The sequence below is a fragment of the Micrasema longulum genome, unplaced genomic scaffold (assembly GCF_059751315.1).
Source record: "Micrasema longulum isolate JH-2025_06_02 unplaced genomic scaffold, ASM5975131v1 h1tg002261l, whole genome shotgun sequence".
Classification (NCBI taxonomy): Eukaryota; Metazoa; Arthropoda; class Insecta; order Trichoptera; family Brachycentridae; genus Micrasema; species Micrasema longulum.
The window spans coordinates 63,556-86,021 of NW_028279419.1; the positions used below are offsets into that span (position 1 = coordinate 63,556).

The 22,466-nt window shown below is 31.9% G+C and overlaps 1 protein-coding gene across 1 annotated transcript in view; it reads right to left on the reverse strand.

The window, feature by feature from the left end:
- Positions 1-288: 288 nt before the first annotated feature.
- Positions 289-22,466, reverse strand: part of LOC148272646 (zonadhesin-like) — a 28,172-nt gene continuing 5,994 nt past the window's right edge. Inside the window, exons 3-10 of the mRNA XM_088239765.1 lie at positions 16,723-16,811; positions 13,642-14,004; positions 10,856-11,056; positions 9,444-9,608; positions 6,270-6,470; positions 5,598-5,771; positions 2,121-2,198; positions 289-380 (exon numbers count right to left, since the gene is read on the reverse strand). Coding sequence (XP_088095891.1) covers positions 2,191-2,198; positions 5,598-5,771; positions 6,270-6,470; positions 9,444-9,608; positions 10,856-11,056; positions 13,642-14,004; positions 16,723-16,811 — 1,201 coding nt within the window. The 3' untranslated portion in view covers positions 289-380; positions 2,121-2,190. The remainder of the gene's footprint in view (positions 381-2,120; positions 2,199-5,597; positions 5,772-6,269; positions 6,471-9,443; positions 9,609-10,855; positions 11,057-13,641; positions 14,005-16,722; positions 16,812-22,466) is intronic.

Sequence of the window (22,466 nt, forward strand, 5' to 3'; positions counted from 1 at the left end):
AATTATTGGACACAGTCCGATGTATTCAAATATGATTCTACGCTCCTTCTGGACTATTCTTAATTATATGACTTTATATGAATATATTGTAAGTCAATAAAACATTTTGAATTAATTTTGTGGGTTGATTATGAGTTTGAGAACCACTGTAAATTAAAAATGGTGTATTGAATAATTTCTTAAGTATAATATACAAAAAAACATTGAAAATATCAAAAAACAACTTCAAAAATATCAAAAAACAACATTAAAAATACCAGAAAGGGTTAAATAAACAAGATCTTATTATTTCGAGGTAAACATATATCTTATAACAAAAAAACATTTACAAAAATTAAGGCACCCTTTTTTCTCCTTCAGAACGGACAGTTGAAGATATTCTGAAATTAATTAAAAAACATTTTTTTAATAAATATTTAATAATAATAATAATAATGTTCCCTGACTAAATACGGATTTTCTGGGGAGTGGGGGGGCACAAGTATGCATCGTTTCTGGCCTATCACTATAAGCTGTGTCTGTACCTTATAAATTAAAGATTGTAAAATGTTGTAAAATAAATACAACAATTTTAGATAGTAAACTCTCATATCGTGAACATATTGGTATTATTGTAAACAAATCTCTCAAATTTCTTGGTTTTATGAATAGAATGACGACGGACTTCAAAAATATTAATACCATTAAAACTCTTGACTGCCGACTGCTTCGACCCCACCTAGAATATGCTTCTCCGATTTGGTCTCCATTCTATAGAACCCATATTGACCATATCGAATCTGTCCAATGTCCAATACCGTTTTCGAAGAAAAGTGGCATGGTTGTTTAGATTTCAAAGAGGTAATTATTCCTATAAAAATATGTTGCCGGTTATCATAACAACGCGGTATAGTTTATTGGTTATCGTTTGCACTTGATCACTTCAACCTGTACGTTGCAAAAAAGTACATTTTATCAAAATCATCATATAGTCAAAATATTTCCTGCAAGCATTTAATTTTACAGCGAAGGTTTTTTTTTCTAAAAAAAACGAAATTTTTTAAAAATTATTTTAATAAAAACAAACTACTTTTATGACGTCACGAGTCTTTTTTTTTGCACAACAACAGGCCAGGAGGCCCAATTGATGAATTACAACACAGAACACCGAGGTTGGAGAAAAATATAATTTAATTTTTGTGTTCTAACCGGGAATGGAACCCGGAACCTTCCGTGCGTGAGTCAAGCGTTTTGACCGCTACAGCACGGAGGCCGCCGAGATGCGTAACATTAAATTACTCCACAGTTAATGTTAGTTTATTTATTTTTAACCATGTCGTAAGCTGGGAAACGTCATGTTCATAAATCCACAATGGACTTTTTTAAATATATATTTTATTCCTGACTGTACTTTTTATTTTCGTTGTTCATTTCATTAAAGAAAAATATTCCTCTGTAAGTATTATGATGTGCTGTAGTTGCTTTTAATTTGGGAATTAAGATATTTCCACCTGTTCTAGGTCGCGTACTGACGTTTTGTAACCTAGAAACACTACTATTTATTTTGTCTTTATTTATTTTATTTTATTTACACACCATTTTATATCTGAAACCTTATTTTTTTTAAATAATTGAACAGTGGGAAAAGTAGACAGTTTTTTTATAATTATTTTTTGTATTTTTTCGACCGGTAAAATATGTGTTTTAAAAGCACCACCCCATCCGATTATTCCGAACTGTTAAAGAATAAAAGTTTCAAACGGTTAGTGCAAAACTCCGGTTTAAAGTTAAATAAACAGCTAAACTGTTAGAACTTATGCAACAAGGAGGTGATGGTCGTTTTTGTCCATGAACATGCATTATTATTATTATTGTTAATTACTGTTGTGAATGTTAGTGACGCTTAGCATTCTAGTCGTGTAGCCGTATTATTAGAAATTATCTATCACGACTACGATCTTACTTTGATAATAAAAGTTTTTAAATGTAAAAAGTTACTACGTGAATAAAGCAATCAAATTCCGTTCTTAGTTTAAAATTGACTTATTTCGGACAATCATCATTATTCCAGTGGATCATTCAATTTGTCTTATAAATGTACCGTTATAATTAATAAATTAAATTAAAAATAATTAACTTACTGAAGTTTTCACTGTTGCGTGTTGATAGCATTCAACTATCCCCAGAGAAGAATTATTCGCATAAAAATGATTATTTTGCTAGAAAATAAAATAAAAAAAGGTTAGACGTACACTATGTATATAGAAGGGGCAAGTTGTGTACCTTTGGACGGGTGTACCTTTGGACAGTCATCATATGACTGGAAACGTAGATAAAAATTCCCCAAAAAACATACTGGTATTACAATTTTATCAGCTGGCAACACATTTTTGTCGAACTTGTCATTACTCATAAATAATCACCATCATTCCCTTTCTACGCCTAATGGTGCATAGGGCACTGCATTGGTACACCAATCACAGCGTATCTTGATAACTTTTTTGTTACATCAAGGTAAGGTGATCAGTCTTACACTTCAGGTACCAGTCTATGGACTAAAGAAATATTCTGGTGTGAAAACACCCTTTTAAATAAATATTTCGAATCGAACCCGAGACCTCTCACATGGTAGGCAAACTCGCTGACCATTACACCAGGAGGCCGACTAATAAAACATGTTTGTAATTGGGAAATGAGTTTGTTTGCTACAAAAAGTAAGTTTTCATTCTATTTATTTACTACTCTTTTACCACATGATAAAGTCTGGGATTTTCTATTGGTATATTACATATGTATAGTTGAACGTGTTCTTTATTTTTTTAAGCATGTGTTTTTTACATTTCTTGACTGTTGAAATTCATATTTAAAATTATTAGTGTACCTAAGAACAGATTTTGGATACAAGATGCAGACAGTTTTCTTGAATTTTCATTTCAGATGAATCCAATTCATTCGAATTGTACCTACGTTCAAATAAAAAAATATTTGTAATTATTTTTTATGTTTTTTCCTTTTTACGTACCTACCTACCCGTATATATTTTTATAATATTTGTGTTCTTTCATAACAATATACTATTCATCATTTATCTCTACACTAAAGGATTTTAATACACAATATAAACTTAGAAAAAATCAAAAATGATTTCCTCAAAAGCCATATTAATGTCAAAGCTTCTAAAAAGGCTGGTTTTGACCCTGCAAAATACGAACACAGATATAGTTTATTCACGAAATAGTTTTGTGAAATTAAGAAGATATACCTATACTCTCTTCTCAAAGTAAATCCTAAATACTGTTCAAGCGGATCCACTAGTCACGGCAATAATTCTAAGATATTTTTTTTGCCATATATTAATCTGTCACATTTCAATGGTCAGATTACAAAGTGGTTAAACTTTATGTCAATATTTAAGAGCCTAATACATAATAATGACGTCATCAATGAAGTTCGAAAATTGTATTACCTTGTAAGGTGAAGCGTTAAACATTAATTATAGCGTCGCTATCAAGTTACTAGAAAAACGATATGAAAATCGATTTCGATGAAAATAACCATCCTGACAATATTAAATCTTTACCTGATCGAGGTATAAAAAGTGAAATTACATTTAAGAAACTTTTTATCACCTTGTCTGAAAATTTAGAAACTTTATGTTTCCATTTTCCAGTCAATAAACGGTCGTTTTTATTATTGAATATTTTTTCGAATAAATTAACTTATTAAATACTAACTTCATTCGAGCTGTCCCATAATATAGAAATTCCTACTTTCGATAACTTTCTAGAGTTTTTAGAATTTATTTATTTATTTATACATCAACGGTTCAAAGAACCTTTACAAAAAATAATAATTTACAGAAATAATCACAGCATTGCACAAAAACATGAAGTATGAAATAATAGAATACTTAAAACTAAAAAAAATAGTGAAGATATAATACAAAAAACAAAAAGTAAAAAAGAAATATAACATCTCTCAATAAAATATAACAATAATCATAAGAAAATATTATGTTTTAAATATAAATATAACACAGTAAAGTTGAGAATAACTAGATAATAATAATTAAAAAAATAATACAACATAAGTATTAAAAAAAATATAAGTTTTTTGAACAATAAAAAAAAAATTATAAAAAAAACCTAATAAACTAAATACCTTTATTTAGTGAAATCATCATCATCATCATCAGTTGGTTGGAAGAAGTTGCCATTTGGCAATAAATGTGCAATTTAAATTATGTCTAACTAAATAAAAAATCACGTATTCCAGGAAACAAAGCTAAATTAATATTATATTTAAAAATAAATCTATTATTTTTCCAATAAATAACGAGTGAGAATTCGTTTTAATTCATGAATAGAATTTGTATTGAAAATATCGAATATTTGTTTTAATTCAGTGCAATGAATATCAATGTAATGCATCTGAAACATGTATGTAAATTTACAACAGAGACAATCAGTCAATTTCACCTCAGAATCGATTCACCAAAGCTAAAACATTGAATAGAATTTGTATTGAAAATATCGAATATTTGTTCTAATTCAGTGTAATGAATATCAATGTAATGCATCTGAAACATGTATGTAAATTTACAACAGAGACAATCAGTCAATTTCACCTCAGAATCAATTCACCAAAGCTAAAACCGGAAGCGCTAGAACATTTAAAGCTTCTTTCACCGCCAATATTATTTAAAATGTCACTGCTGTAATAAGGATCATTTATTATATGCATGCAATAAATTCAAAGCCATGCCTATCGATGAACGAAAATTTCACAAAACAATGTAATTTATTCTACAATTGTTTGGGAGCACATTTTTTTAAAAGACTGCGCTAGCAAAATGTCATGTAAAATCTGTTCTAAACGTCCCTGTACATACCATTATTGTTCAAAATGAAGTACCTTCTACTTCGACGTCATCTGGTAATGGAAATCGCAATGAATTAAATGCACTAAATTCTACAATCAAAAAAATTTGTTTTACTAGTGACTGTGTGATATGTGACGACTATAGATATTATCATAATGTACGTGTTATTATTTAAAATGGTTCTCAATGTTTATTTATTACTGAATCTTGTGTTCAACGCTTACGATTGAAACGAAAACGTAATCTTGTTTCAATATCTGGTGTCGGTGAAAACTCCCCGATTGAAACAATTTACTCCCTGAAAGACAATATTAACAGTTGTGATAAAACGGATACCGGTTTAGCCGGATACTGAATATTTGGCGAGCCCGTAAGCCGGATAGCCGGATATCCGGCCCGTTGACTCTTTTATTCACGGAAATAGATTTTTAATTAAAGAAAAAAAAATATATTCATTTTTTATTTGTGTTTAAACACTAACGAACGTTCTTATGCTAAAAGGTAAACTTTTCAAATCATGAGAGTTATTTCCCTATTCCCAAATACGGTCGATATCAATAAATCAATTGAGTGGCGTTGATTTCATGAAATTTTCATAGTTTAATGAATATAAGGTATCCGCCGGATACTGCTCTAAAATCCAGTATCCGGCCGGATAGGAAGGATATCAGATAGTTACAGGAAATCAGTTTCATCTCTAATTAACAGAATTGAGATTCAATAAAATTTATCTTACGACACTCTGTCTTTTGTATACACTTGTCTTCGCTGCGTACAAATCCCTTGGCGCAAATACATTTCTTGAGAGGACAAGTACAATACATTACCGTACAATTATAGGCGGGAGTAGCAGAGCAACTAGACTCACATGGAGCTGGGCAGTCTACCAGCCTCGTGTTAGGCTCACAACCTGAGGAAAAATTAATTTTATTATTATTCTATAAAAAATATCCCTATCTGAAAACAATATATAGAATTATATTAAAATATATTAGTTGATTTTAAGTAAACGTCTGCCTAGATTTGAACAATTACTAAAATAAAACAGGGTCCGTATTCTTATATGTGTACTTTAATAGTTTTAACCTGAATTTCTAAGAGCTAAAAAATACTTTATAATGACATTTTTTGTGCAAAAAGAGGATTAGAAATTATGCAGAAACTAAAACTGATAAGAAATAATTTTTTTTAAGGAAAAAGTGTCTAGTATCAAGTTAATTACAAAGTTTTTATAGATCTAGGAGCACATTTTACTTTGCTTGAACCAAAAAATAAATAAAGTACTCAAATTGTTCCCAATTTTTGTCATCGGCAATATGTAGTTCTAACATGCATTTTAATACCCTAGCTTACACTATCTCTCTTACAAGATAATTTAATAATGATAAAGAACTGTGTGTGAACTCACATTTATCAAGTGTGACACACTTATCGTTGATTCTGACCAACCCAGGTTTGCATCTACAGGTCGGGGAGCATCTCTGTACTTCTTCTACTGGTGGAGCAGGACAACTGCGATATATTCCAAAGACCTCTGACCCACAGTCTGCGTCAAAACTACAGTATCCGGGACATGGAATAAGTTCCTCGTTTTCTGGACACTTAAGTTCTAAAAATACGAATATGTATTTGTACACTATACGTCGATTTGTAAACATATATTATATGTTTCTCTTTAAAGAAAATACCCAATTCAAAACTAAAATGATTTCTGGAAACAAAAATTTGCAGGACTTGCAAGGCAACTGCTGGTATTTTATGTACGACTTGTTATTCCAAATTACAAAATACAGTACTTCATCATCACCATACGATTGGGCCTTAGCTGAATCCAGGAGTTTTCTCCACTCTCGCCGGTCTGCTGCCCTTCCTTTCCAGTTCCTCACTTCCAACATTGTCAAATCTGCACTGATGCAGTCTACCCATCGCATTTTGGGCCTTCCTAACCTTCGTCGTCCTTGTGGCACAGAGAGAGTAAGGCATTTTATGGGATTTTGTCTTGCATTCTAATTCAATGGTCAGCACTCCTCAAGCGCCCCACCTTGTGGAGTTGATTCCATCGGGCGCTCCGTAGATTTCATATATCTTTCTATAGTAGCAACGACGCCAATAGTCGTTTTCTCTCACAGGACCATAGATAACTTTGAAGATTCTTCTTTTGAAAGCTGCCATGATTCCCTCAATATCCCTTAGTCATAACCAAGCTTTTGCAGGTATATGCCAGGATTGGTTTAATCAGAGTTTTATACTGTATAATTTTAGTATTTTTTGTACTAGTTTGAACCGTAATTGTTTTTGAAGCGCGTAGTAGCAACGGTTGGCAGCCATTATTCTCATCTTGATTTCTTCATGTGTACAACCTAGGTATGTAAAGGAATTGATCATTTTTAATTTGTAATTTCCCGCATTAGCGCATTCCCTTGTTGTAGGCCATTATACGCCTGTAAAGGTTTTAAGAGATCTTTATCGATCCTTGCTTTGGATATGGTTGAGCTCATTGTTGTTCTTACAAGTCTAATCAGCTTGTTTGGGATGTTTAGCTCAGACTTTGCTTCATAGAGTTCATTTCTGTTTACGCTATTATAGGCTGCCTTTAAGTCAACAAACAGGTGGTAGGTGTCTATGTTGTATTCCTGTCACTTTTCCAGTATCTGTCGCAGGCCCTGAATTTGGTCAGTTGTTCCTTTCCCGAGTGTGAAACCACAATGATATTTGTAATCCTATTGGTGCATTCAGTAAGTCTGAGGAAAAGGATGTTTGGGAATATCTTATAAGCAGTATTGAACAGTGTTATGTCTCTCTATTTTTGCAGTCCCACTGGTCCTATTTTTAAAAAAAAAAAATATAGAAAGAAGAAGAGATCAAATCAAAATTAGCTACTGAAAATACCCTTTGAACTCTGGAATAATATGCAAAAATAATTTGATAGACATTCTGCGAATAAACAAATTATTGCATTTACTCAGAACCTCATTGGGACCAGAGCAGTGGCGGTATTTCCATAGAAGCTCTTAAGCCGGGCTTGCTTCTTAACTTCATTTCAAAATTACCAAATCTGGACCAAACGCTTAAAAATAATTCATTTCGTTGTTTAAATTTCGCGCCCCATGAGAATTAGAGACCTGTTCGACGTTGGTACTGTTCGCATCCCGAGATTCGAACCGTATGAAATCCGTGTGCGCGAACGGCACTATGTCTTCTTATCTCGCTCCCGCACGTGGGGTTTATATGGGGCTTATTTCACGGTGCAATTTGCATGTGATGCAAACAGTAAACTTACAAAATGTTTATATGGGAATCTAAAACCAGCTTCTTTGGGGTAAAGTTAGCAAAGAGCGCTTCTCGTATTTTGTATAGAAAAAACTTAACGATTGTTTATGATGCTTTTTTTACGGGATTTGATAATTTGAAACTGTTATTTTTATCTTAATTGATTAAAGACCCGTACTGGTTAAGATTTAAAATAATTTTGTGCAAACGTCATATATAAAATGAATTCGAAGATGGCCGACGTTTCTTTTTTATTTGCCTATCTACAATGAACCTTCTCCTATACCCTATATCAATTATAGTTAATCTTTATTATATTTATGTATCTATGGGTTCCGATGACTATTATTAAAGTCTACGCATGCTAGATTATATTGATGTTACTTATTGGTAATGGTTGATATCTGAGGAATTACTTTACATACAATAATATTATCTTTTTTTATTTCGTTCATTTAAACAAACTCGGAAAGATTATCCTATGCATATTTTCATAAAATATTATTATTCGTCATAAAATGCCATCTGGATGCTTTGTGGACTGTACAACTGTAGTGAAGAAAGCATACATCATGTTTTCACACAAGTGAATTCATCATCATTCTTTTTCCTCACCTAATCGTACATAGAGCACTGCAATTGCAGTGTATGAAGGTAAGACGATCAGTCTAACGCTTCAGGTACCAGTTTAGGGACTATGACACATTCTAGTGTAAAAACACCTTTTTAAATAAATATTTCAGATCAACTTTGTCGGTAATCGAACCCGAGACCTTTTGCATGGTAGGCAAATGCACTGACCAATTTACTATGAGACCGTCGGGTGAAATACACCACATGTGAATTAAAAAAAAAAAATTATAAATATATATTCTTTTATATATATGGGCTTGCCTGGTAAACCCTAGGCACGCCACTGGACCAGAGCATGATGCAGGAGTATGTAAAAACAAAGTAGGGTAAACTTGGATAAAAATTATCGAAATGTATTTACTTTAACGTAAACATTTTGATTTGGGTCAGAGGCATGCATTTCAAAATCAAATGTGCGTCTATCACCTCAAACTTATTATTGAACTAACGACAAACGAGCGCGGCAGTTTTGTTACAAGTTCTAAAAAACCCGTTCGTGGTTATCACGGTCTAATAGTATGGCCACCGTGGACACAATGCAATTTTGTGAGTTGATCGCCAGTTGCTAGTTTGCCCGCCACCACAAATATATTAACAAGCAATAAATACCTAGTTTTAGTAAGGTTGTTTTAACAGTGAAAGCTGATTTGATATTTTTATGCAGTGAAAGATTACTTACGGCATTCGTTTTTAAGGATACAGATACCGTTCTCTCGAACATATCCTGGATTACAAATACATGTTCTCTTGGGGCACTCAAAAACGCAACCTGGGGCTGCTACAGTTGTGCAGGTGTCATCGCAAGATGCTGGACAATCCACAATTGTTGTATTGGATGGACAACCTAAATGGATGTTGAAAACGAGTTATCATCTATTTATTTAATTTATTTATTCATATTTTTTGCTTACAAACTATATTTAATAATAAAAATAATGTGACCTCACTGGGGTTTCCCGTGCCGAGGACACTTAACAGTATACTTTTTTGAAATTACATTTGAGAATAAACAAAAAAGACTAACTTAAAAAACAAAGATAATTAACAAATATTCAGACAGTTTTAAAAACAAGGTATTTATGTACATCTATATTATTTATATGACAAAACACACGATGAAAATAACAAAAACCTAACATAAGCTATACACTTGTGGAGCATTTGATTCAATATTGGTATGGGCGAATGATACAATCCATTTTACTTCTACCTAGCTCCACTATCCATTTTTTTAGCCTTTTTAAACATTTTCTCGTTACTAATTGTTTTAATAGATAGTGGAAGTAGGTTATAGATTTTAATTGAATAATACTCAAAATACGTTTGTGTGAAAGTGGTGTTAGTTTGTATTTGTTTAAGTTGTCTATGAGTTGAGGATCTAGTGATTATATTATTTGTATGTGATGTATTGTGGGGGTTTTGTCTTTCATTTGAGTAAGAGTAGTTTTTTAATCTATAAGTGAGTATTGTTTTAGCGTATAATTGTTTTGTTGTCATAAGTTGTGATTTATGGAATATTTCTCCAGTAGATGTCTGTATCGGGACTCCGAGTATTATTTTAATCATGGATTTTTGTGCAACAAATACACTATTTAAAACTGTGTCGTTCGCACCACCCCAACCGATTATACTGTACTCCAAAATTGATTGGCAAAATGCAGTTTGAATGAATAAACTTTTTTTAAAGACATAAATGTAACCTTAAAGGATCTATCATCTAATAATATCATTCACACAATTAGTATAATTAGTGTTTGTATTTTTTTGTACCACAACAAACCAGGATGCCCTATTACAGTAGTGAAATACAATACAAAACCCTTGGGCTAAAGATTTTTTTTATAAAGCGATATTTTCGAGAACCGAACCCAAATTCCTCCGGAGACGAAAAAAGAGTGATAGCTACGGGGGCATCAATCATAACATTTTAATCTGTTTATGTTAAATATTATATTTAATAGGCACTGTTCTCTCACAAAAAAAAACATTTTGCAAAGTCACTTTTTCATAGTCTTCACAAATGAATGCCCCCTCCCAAAAGTTACCCTACAAATCTTCGAGATCTCCTGAGATATATTCCAGTTTTCTTACATTCTGATGGGAAGACGCAAGCACCGTTAATCCTTACATATCCCGGTTTACACTGGCATCGTGGAGTGCAAGGAATTCCCCCTACTGGTGGAGCGGCACAGTCACGGATTAATCCTAAGAGGTAGGAACCACAATCCTCATCGAATGTGCAATAAGCTGGGCACGCGTTATACTCTTCATTTAGCCCACAGGGATTTGGTGCTAAAAAAGAGTCATATAAATTATCACATTAAAGTGGTTAGTAAAAATACAGCCTGGAGTTCAACTCTTAAAAGACTGTGGTAAATAATCATTTCGCGCGCGGTGATGTAACATCGTGTTACCACTAGTAAAAGACGAAATAATCTTAAGTTCAGACATTTAAAAATAATTAAAAAAACATTGAAACATCCCGTTTAATAATTCAATTTTCATAATTTATGCAAATAAACATATAATTTAGCCCTGTTACAGCAAATGAAAAATCATAAATACGCCGTTCATATTACGCGCGTGCATCTCACATCAATGTCATCAACCAACTGAATCTGTTTTACACAACACCTGCCACAGAACAGCGTCTCTGTCTTTCTTGTTATGAGTTATATTTTCATGTTGTCTCTTATACATGTGATGTCGAATTAGCGGACACTCAGCCTTCGCGTAGCAAGGATAAATATTTTTTGTATTAACAATTAGCATTGTTATACAAATTTCATTTTCCAAATCCGGTGCAAAAATGTCTATTTGAAGATTACAAAAAATATGAGTTCGTCATTAAAAAAAATAAGAGAAACATATCGAGTCTGTGACATGACTGCCATACAAGAGTTCACAATAAGTGCTACTGTCGGTAATAATTGATCCGATATTTTTTTCTCACTGCGATTGTTAATCGTTACCGATTCCAATGGAACATCTACTTTAATTTATAGATCGGGAATTAGTATATCTATTTTTTATTATTGTCACACTTTAAGTAAAGGATATCTTGTAAAATGCAAAAAAAATCGACAAACGAACAATCTGAAACTTTACTCGGGTCGACTTTAACATTTTTACGTTTGGCGTTTGGCCATGAGACCACGATAAACTAATCTTTATATCGCGGTTCGCTTCCACTTTGATTGGTGAAATTGCTTAAAGACTTTAAACCGACGTTGACCAACATCTGTGATTGATCTGCTGGTAACTTTTTGAAATCAGTAATTGATTTTTAAAAATATTTTGTAATAAGCCATTTTACTTTGATTCATTCAGATTGAAGTAGGAACCATCTGAAGATCATCAATCTAATTATGAACGGCAGAACCTTATTTTTGTATGGAATGAAATAAACATGGACAAAACATATTAATATATATACTATTTATTAAATCTTAATTCTATATTATATAAGAATTACATCCAGATCAATTGAGACGCAACTAACTGGAAAGAAACCAGCGTCGCGAGTTTTTTAGTTGGCTGTTTAACCAACTGAGCCACGACGCCTGTCAAACCGAAGTAGTAGTAATAGTTAAATCAGCTAATTTTGAAAATGTTGATCCATTCAGTACAGTGTAGCTTAATAGACAGACGAAATGTGCGATTGTGGATTTCATTAAAGTTACATCAGCTTATTTAAATTGCTTTACGTGTCCGGCAAGTTGTATAATACAAACCAGCTAATGACAACAAGAGAGCCATACAAGTTTCCAACGTACTTTAAACCTATGGAAAATTTTAGGATTGAAATACTTAACTGTCATACCTCGCTGATTCGCATCATCATCCAGCCCAAAAACGAGGATTAATAAATACATTGTTAACAAGAGCGACACGAATAAGATTCCGAAAAGGGAGAAGAGGTCAATAAAATTACAGATGCGTTGGAGCGTAATAGACATAAGAAGAAGCAAATTGACAACATTATTAAATCGCAAGCTACACAAAAGAACAAGAAAGAAGATATTGTCAGAGAAACTGCACACCTACCAAATGTACAGGATGTCATGACAGGATAGCCAAAGTGCTGAAGAAACATAATATTAGAACAACGTTTGGGACTGTAGGAAAAATAAAGAACCATTTATTGAGCCCAAAAGACAGGAATCCCCTGTAAACGGAAGCTGTTTATAAACTAAGTTGCCTAGGGTGTGATAAAGTGTACATAGGACAAACAGGGCGCACAGCAAAGAAAAGGATTGACGAACACAAAAAAACGTGTAAACTTGGGCATCCTGACAAATCTGCAATAGCGGAACACTTTATAGACACCGGAAAATTTTGCATAAACCCAGTAATTACAGTGCACGAATAATAAAAGAGGAAATCGAAATACATAGACACCCAAATAACATAAACAAAGACGACGGGCTTAAATTAAACCCAACACGGTTCCCAGCACTACATACTACAAAAATGAATAGAAATGTGCCTACTGCTAACTGCGACATGGTACACATTACAAGTAATTAAACACACATTTTTTTTCTACAAGACACTCAGTTTACCCTGAAGATGGCTCCTGCAGTGGTAGCCGAAACGTCGGAACAATTCCAACACACACGGTATCACCCAAAAAAGAAACATATTGATATCAGGGACCGTGAAAACCTTCGCACCTATTTGACTACCTTTAATTTTATGGCAGAATCTTTTAACATTCAAGAAATTTTTCAGGCAAAAAATTGCAATTTTAATTTCAATAACTATATTTGCATTTGTTTTATTGATTGGTCTTAAAATATTAGAACATTTGAAGGAACAAGAAAATGATTAATGTTTTTTTTTAATCTAAAAAACGATTTCGTTAAAATACTTACGGCAGTTTTCAGGAAGAATGCATTTTCCATTTTTGTCTTGAACAAAGCCGGCTTTGCAACCACATCCGTCTACAATACAAATTGCAGGACATGCTCTAGGTCCTTGATCTTTATTCTCACAAGTTGTTGGGCACGGATCTCCACAAGGCTTTACTTCCGCGTTTTTATCTCCATTGCAGACTACGGGCTTAGTTGGGGGTTTAGTAGGAGCTTTGGTAGGTGGTTTGGGAGGAGCCTTTGTTGGTGGTTTGGTTGGAACTTTTGTTGGCGGTTTGGTTGGAACTTTTGTTGTGGGCTTGTTCGGAGCCTTGGTTAGATGTTGATTTGATACTGGAGGTTTAGTAGCTACAGCTTTATCTGATGCTATAGTAGAAACAAACAAACATCAATTTACTAAGATGATTAAATACTAAAACATCGACAAAATATGCATTGCATACACGGTACACGGAAATTAAATTTGGATCTGAACGGCCAAATTAGAATATCGAAAAAAAAAAACCTTCCTGAAAAAATGTTCCCCATTATGTCAATACTTATTACTTAATGGAAAAAAACGTATTATTTACGAGACACAAAAAAAAATACAATATGTTGCATAAGAAAGACATTACCATTGGTCACGTGCTCACATCAGTGTAATGTTTCAATACTGCTTATAATTCGATTTTTTAAATTTGGCATTTGAGGTACTTTCCTTAGCTATATTTTTAATTTTATTTATTTATTTAATGTTAAGTCTGGACTCGTCTATATATAAATCAAAACATTTATAAATATCCAAAACAATATATAAAATGATGAAAACAATATACAAAATAATAATTTAAAAAAAAAAACAAAATAAAAAATTTTACATGTCAAGAAATACAATGCAGATAAGTTATTTAATATAACATGGCAATATGTAATTAATAATTAATAGTAGTTTTATGATTCATGTTTTCAGACCAATATAGATCTTTGCGCTGTGCGTGTTCGTAGATATTAAAATCTTCAATCGAATATGTAAAAATGAAGTTAGGAGCATAAATGTTTTATTCATCGATCTACCAGGTTTGCATTCGAGGAGAATGCATTTGTAATAAAATGGAAACATATTGTTTTTTTGCGTATAAAAAAAGTTTGTTTTTGAATTTTTACAAACAGCATTTGTTTTTTGTGGATCTCAATCAGATTATTTCCTTAAATTCCTTATAATTTCTGCCCCTTTATTTCTTTTGGTTGGATTTTTGGTAACACTAAAATAAAATTAAATTTATTGCATTTTAAAAAATCGTATTTCTACATAAGTACACCCCTTTGTTGGTGAGACGACCGGAGTTTGACGTTTGCAAAAAGAATGCGATATTAAAAAAATATATATATTTTATGTTTTGGAATTCAACCATAAACAAGTACCTACTTAAATTCAATATTTTTTGAATATTGACAATTTTCAGCTTTGGAATTTAATCACAAACAAGTATCTAGGTACTTCTTATCAATGAAAAGTCTTTTGCCAACGTTCGGGCAGGACAACGTCTGTCGGGTCCGCTAGTATTATTTAATAATTAATCTTACTAGCTACCATATTTTATTTCAGTGACTCTGATTTCCTTTGATTCTTATTTATACTGCTGTAACTTGTTCTAATTCTATTGAAGTACCTATTTAATGATTTAATTATGTATTAATTTACACTTTGTAAAAAAATTATCTCACTCTTGGATAACGTTTAACGTATTTTTTAAAAACGTATTTACCTTCCGTGTTTGTATATGTGTGTATTTGTATATTTATTTATATTATGTGGGTACAAATTATAATAAGACAGTTGAAAAATTAACTACAGACCACAGTTTTTTTTTTTTTAAATATATTTTTTTAAATTTTGTTTTTTTTTTTTACAACACGCATAAGAGTTAAAACAGAGTATTAAAAAATAATGGATAATTACATGGCAATAAAATACATATTAATAGTAAACAAAAAATTACACAAAGGCATGGCCTGTTTGTAGACAAGAAAATGTTAATGAATTTTTGCTCCTATAATAAATAGACAGTTATAATATTTTTGTGTAACATAAGAAAGAGAAAATAAAATATTCTAAAAAAGGTTATATGGTATTTTTTTATAGTAATTAAAAAAGGAAATAAAAAATATTAAAAAAAACATAAAAATATTCATTTTTATTAAAGGGCAACAAAATATATCATAGAAAAAAAGAGTTCATATCTTTAGTTTAAATCCAGGATAGTTAGTGTTTTTAAAAGAAGGAAAATTTTGAAAGTTTGGAATCAATGAAATATTATCAGTAAAATTTTTTTTTTTTAATTTTGGCCTATAAAATACGCATGTCTCTGTGCGAGCCTCGTTTTACAATGTTGTATTTCCAACACACGATTCCTTCTTTGACTTGATCTATTTGAATTACTTGTAAACAAATTTTGGCTCTTGAACGTATATTTTAAACATTGAAAACAATATATTTGTCTTATGTCTAAAAGTTTAGCTTCTTGGAACAATTGGAAAGAGGGAAAAGTGCGATTTTAGTGAAGCATTATTTTTAATGTACATTTTTGATCAGTTTCTAATGGTTTAATATGGTTGTTGTAAGTTCCCCTCCATACAATTATTCCATAGAAAAGCGATAACTCTAGAAGTGCATAATATACCATTTTAATAGTATTTAGCTGGGCGTAAATACTAAGTCGTTTGAACACATAGGTTAAATATCTCAGTTTATTAACAATTATTTCAAGATGATTGGTCCATTTAAGTTGACAGTCTATGATTACTCCCAGGTATTTTATGCGCCTTTTAGACTTCATTTTTTCGCAGTTATTACATATGTCAAGATTACAATATTTATTATGAAACATTACATTAAGGGAAGAAGAAGGGGAAGATGATTTTGAGTTGTAAAATAACTTAAATTTTCAGCCGGTTATGTATGTGTAAGGCTGTAATGCATCTACAATCGATGAAGTTTCATACAAATGTGTGGTTGGAGAAAAGATTGGACTATTGAACATTGCGCATTTAAAAAAAACGTCATTATGAGATCTTTTCATATAAAATACAGAAGTATCTCACCTACACAGGTAGTAGCGTAGACTACAGTAGTAATAAATAGGACGAGCACTATAAAACGCATCTTGCCTCTTTGAAAGTAAAACTCAAAACTAAAAGGCTACGTGATCATAATAATCAAATAATTCATAAAACAGGTGCTCACAAATATCTCATTTAATCTGAGAAACCTTCCAAAATAAAACAACTAAGATAATCAAATTGCTAAATTAAAAATAACTAAAAACTTTATTTAATGGTGAGAACCTAAAAATCAACTGTAGATTTAAAAGCACGCTAAATAGTAAGGACCGATCTTCCGATCGATTATATGTAAGATCTACGAGTGGCTAGAAGCTAAAAAGGAGAACAGGATTTCGATGAGATCAAATGTTTTTAATTATGATTAAACAAAAGCATTATTTATTTATTTATTTATTTATTTATTTACGGACAAAGTCCATTATAAACATTACAATTAAAAGAAATTTTTACAAAGGAATAAAAAAATATAAGGAACAGAAATAAGCAGCAAAGACAGATGATAGATTTTTTAGATTAAGTAAAAAGCATAGGCTAACTATACAGATTCTTTAGCTGATTTGTAAAGAAAGACATCCTTACACCATAATAATCAAGATCTTGATGATCGTTCACCCGCCTGATCATTCTGGGCAAAGGCGACTGTGCACCATAATTGGTCCTGTAGTGACCGAGGAAAAGCATTTCATTATTTCTTAGTCTACGGGTGGGAACGTTAAAAAGAATCTTTTGCAAAATTTCAGGGGCATCAATGAGACAGTTCATAATTTTATACATGCAGATTATATCTGCAATGCATCTGCGTTTTTCAAGACTTGATATGCTTAAAAACCTCTCCATATCAGAATATGAATAGTCTCCTCTTTCCAATCCCATCTTCCATGCAATTTTTCAAATTAAAAATTAAAAATCAAAACAAAACTCTGCTACACGTTATTTAATTGAATAAGAGTCCATTTGATAATTAAATAATATTGAGATCCTCACACTCACTTCAAAAGCGATTTTTAAAACTAAGTCTAATCTGACCCACAACCGCCACGCGCGTATTTTTTTGAGCCAGCGAGCTTTAAGAATCAATGTTAATCGCTTTTCTTTAAATATATAATTCCTCTGTACGTGTGATGTCACCGTACTCATCCTAAACGGCTTAACCGATTTACGTGCGGTTTTCAGAGAAATATAGATCTTACGCTGTGCTCGTTCGTAGATATTAAAATCTTCAATCGAATATAGAAAAAGAAGTTGGGAGCATAAATGTTTTATTCATCGATCTACCAGGGTTGCATTCGAGGAGAATGCATTTGCAAAAAATGGAATAATTGTGAATAAAAAAGTTTTTTGTTTTTGAATGTTTACAAACAGCATTTGTTTTTTGTGGATCTCAATCAGATTCTTTCCTTAAATTCCTTATAATTTCTACCCATTTTTTTCGTTTTATTGAATTTTTGATAGCACTAAAACAAAAATAAATTCAAAACATTTTTAAAAATCGTATTCCTACAAAAATACACCCCTTTGTTGGTGAGTCGACCGGAGTTTGACGTTTGCAAAAAGAATGCCATATTTGAAACAAAATTTATTTAATGTTTTGGAATTCAACCGTAAACAAGTACCTAGGTACCTACTTGAATTCAATATTTGAACAAAACAATGTTTTGGAATTCAATCACAAACAAGTACCTAGGTACCTACGTATCAGTGAAAAGTATTTTGCCAACGTTCGGGCAGGACAAGTCTGATTTATAAGTTTGTATGAACCACTATAGTTTTTAAATTATACGTCGCGCGTCGACCGGTTTTGAGGTTACTTTCTCACCGTCGGGATTTGAACTAATTTAGAATAGCTCGCGTCGCTATTTTTATTTTTTTATTTATTTATTTATTCAAAGGTATTATAAAATATTGAAACCAAAAAACAGAAGAATAAAAGTAGCATGGGGAAACGGGATTTAATTTTTATTTTTCAATTTAATTGATTATTTATTATGGGATTTTGGTTATTGGGTTTACTTCAAATCTTTCTAGATTGTCTAAAGTTTAAATGAAGATCATTTTTATTAATACGTGAAATTTTTGCATTTGTTTCTTGATTTAAATTATGGTTTTCGGATGTAAGATGAGCGAATTCTGTGAAGTCATTATGGTTGAGACATCTTAAATGTTTTTTTATTCTAATATTGAATTTACGTGAAATTTTTCCAATTTGGAATTTTGAGCAATTTAAATAATTGAATTTTTAAAAAAAAATTTAAAGTGTGTAAAGTGGCCACTTAAACCAGCCAATGACAGGTCATAAGCCTTGTAAATGCCTAGACTTCCATATTCCCTTCTCGAAAATGTTTTCTCTCTCTGTTGAAATAAATTTAAATATGAACAACACCCTAGCGAGGAAATCCAGCCAGTCTGCAAGCATTTGGACATAATCAAACATTGTTGAATTATTTCATGATTCAATAACTAGGAAATAATTTTTATCTACGTCGTTTTTCTTACTGCTGAGGGTAGTCATTCCTGTTTTAGATTATCCTCCTATATTTCTTCAACACGTTATAAATAGTTGCCCTCCACCTCTCGACACAGCCGCGCCGCTATCGTCCGCATCGCTCCAACCACTGATATTTCTGTGGCATCCTTGGTTGGGTCAGTCCATCGAGTAGGGATCTTCCTCTTCCTCTACTTCCTTCGACTCCTCGCACGGCCATTAATTTATCAAGACTGTTCTCAATGTGTCCGAAAAACTAGACGACACGCTTAAACAGATGGATGATAGTACTACGTCTAGCTCTTTCAAGATGGAAATATTTGTCCTTATCGCAGTCTAAGAGACAAGAAGCAAACGTCTCCAGTATCACATTTAGTAGGCTTACCCTCTACCTTCCGCGGGGCCTTCATAAAATAAAAAGAAATTTAGTGTTGCGTCATGTCAGCACAATATTCTGGAAGGCTTGAAAAAGTAAACATGATTTTTTACTCAAAAAGCCATTCATATTACAGCAAACAGTAAAAATTGTTTGCATAAAATTCCAACTAAAACTCTCGGTAAACAATACGTAAATTTCTAGTAACAGCTGTCCAAATTGAATCGGTTTGTTCAAAGAGTAATTAAAATAATGGAAAATTATCACTTGTTTGTCAATGGTGATTTGAAAATTATTTGTATTAATTGATTAGAACTTTGTTTACTTTTTTCTCGTTGCAATATGTACTCACAAAGTATTTAAAACGTTAATCAACAATATTTTATGTCTGTCCAATGTTTGTAGACATGGCTGGATTCTACCCCTTAGAGAGTTATTCAAATTGAACACTCCCTCCACATACCCGAAAAACTTTTTTGAATATCGTTCATAGGCAATGTTTTTTGTCAATAAACGAGTTACTTACGAGTTCATTTATATATTTTTTTAAATTTCGTTAATCGCGATTTTAATTGAAATTAACTATACTACTTTCATTGTCCATTTAATTTTGAGTTTGGCAAATTACATGGAGGGACTTTGTCGAATATTGTCATTCTTCCTCATGACCATATTGCAAACACGAATGGTAGGCAATTGTGTTTTATTATCATCATCATTCCCTTTCTTATCTTGATCATTTTTTGTAACATGAAGATAAGATGATCAGTCTTACGTTTCATTTACCAGTCCAGACTGTATGAAATATTCTGGTGTAAAAACACCCTTTTTAAAAAATATTTCATTTCAATCACGTCGGAAATCGAGCCCGACACCTCTCGCATGGTAGGCAAACGCGCTGACCATTGTGTTTACTTGTATCAAATTTAGTTACAAAATTTTATGTCCATTTAACAATATGGTCTTCATTACTTCTTTATCTTTTTTCATTCGTCGGAGAACGTCATCGTTTCGGACTCTGTTCACCCAGGAGAGTCCACCCCACATGGAATATTTTAAGAAAAATGAATGTTTAATTACGACAGAATAATAAATGTTACACTATTACAGCGATCATATAAACCAGCCAATTACAAGTAGTCCCCGTAAATGTCGAAAATGTTTTTGTTAAGGATTTCAACCCGAGATCATTCCCATCACGTCAAAATTCGTCCAGATCTCCGATTACATTTTGAACACAGTACTGGATTCTTAATTTTGCCCGGACACGGACTTAACTAATTAGCCAAGAAGGATAAATAAAAACAAAAAGAAAGGAAAGACAATTTTACCAATTATTTTCTAAAGAAATTTCATCGAATAATATTTTTTGCAACCCTTCTGTTATTAAAAAAAGAATTTTTCACTATCTTATTGAAATAACATTAAATGCTTTTTTTACAGTAAGGTAATGGTTTTTCAGTAATCATTGAAGCACGCCTCGACCGGACGTACTTATATATGTAATTTCGTAAATAAATAAATAAGGATTAATTTGTTATTTTGGTATATACATTTATTTTATAGCAGAAAATACATTCACACAAAATAAGGCATCCTTCAAAGATGGACAGAGAAAGATATTCTGAAATTGACAAAAAAAAACATATTAGTAATGCAATAGATTTTTAAATGATGCAGCTATTTATCTATTTATTTGAAAGTTTAAATAAAATACGAAATTACACTAGTTCTGCAAAATTAACAAATAAATGAATTAGAGAAATATATTTCAAACAAAAGATGGAATTAAAAATTGTAGTGCAGGTTTTTGAGCAAGTCTATTTATTTATTATTTATTTATTTATTTTATTTTATTTGGGAAATCAACAGTTCTACATATGAGACAATATTCCAATGAGGAATTTCATTGGGTTAAAAAAATGTTAGTAGACTATATTTTTAAGCAAAAAACATTTTTTTTAGTGTATCGTAATATCGGTTTTGTTATATATTTTTTTAAATTCTGTAATTTAAAAAATCCACCCCGAAACATCGAAATTACACCACCCGCAATGTCAGAAGTTCAGGTAAGTAAGTGCGTCTGGCATTTAAAAGTTGAACCCCGAAAAGTTATAAAAACAAATTATTTGAGCTGCCCGCTAAGCGTCATAATACTCTGAACATCGAAGAACATAGCTACCGGGAACCGGGAATCTGTTGCCGGTTGCCACAGTGATGTAACAGCGCTAAAATTTATAGGTTATTTTAAAAACCTGTTCACAAGAGCCTATTACGTTTTAAAGTAGTAAATTTGTATTCAAACCATTTTTTCAATTAAATGCTTGAATTATTACCACAAGTAAGAATTTATTTTTTTATGTCCAGTTTCCTCTAACACTGAACTTCCTTATTTATGAAGGTACTGGATATAAGATGAATGTTTTTAAATGAGTCATTGGCGCATTTCTGGTCATAAGACTACAAGATGAGATCTCAGCGGAATACACATACAAGGTTTTCGTGTATTTTGAATTATCTAATTTCTGAAAGCTGCAGTTTTTATCAGGTCCAACTAGCACATGGGAGACCTCCTTCCTTCTTTTCTTCCTTCTATTTACCTTCACCAGGCAATCTTCATTTCGAGAGTCTATCCATCAGCTTCCGTTCTTTAAGAATTGAGGCGTGGCGTTGGTGCGTCTGGTTGACCAAGGTATTCTTCGCATGTCCAGCAACACTGTTGTAATAACTAAATATAAAAATAAAATAATCAACTTACTATCTGTTTTCACTTCGATGGCGTTCTATTATCCTCGTGAAGAATTATCCGCAGAAGATTATTTTGCTGTAAATAAATAAATAAAATTATTTTAGTTGCACATACAC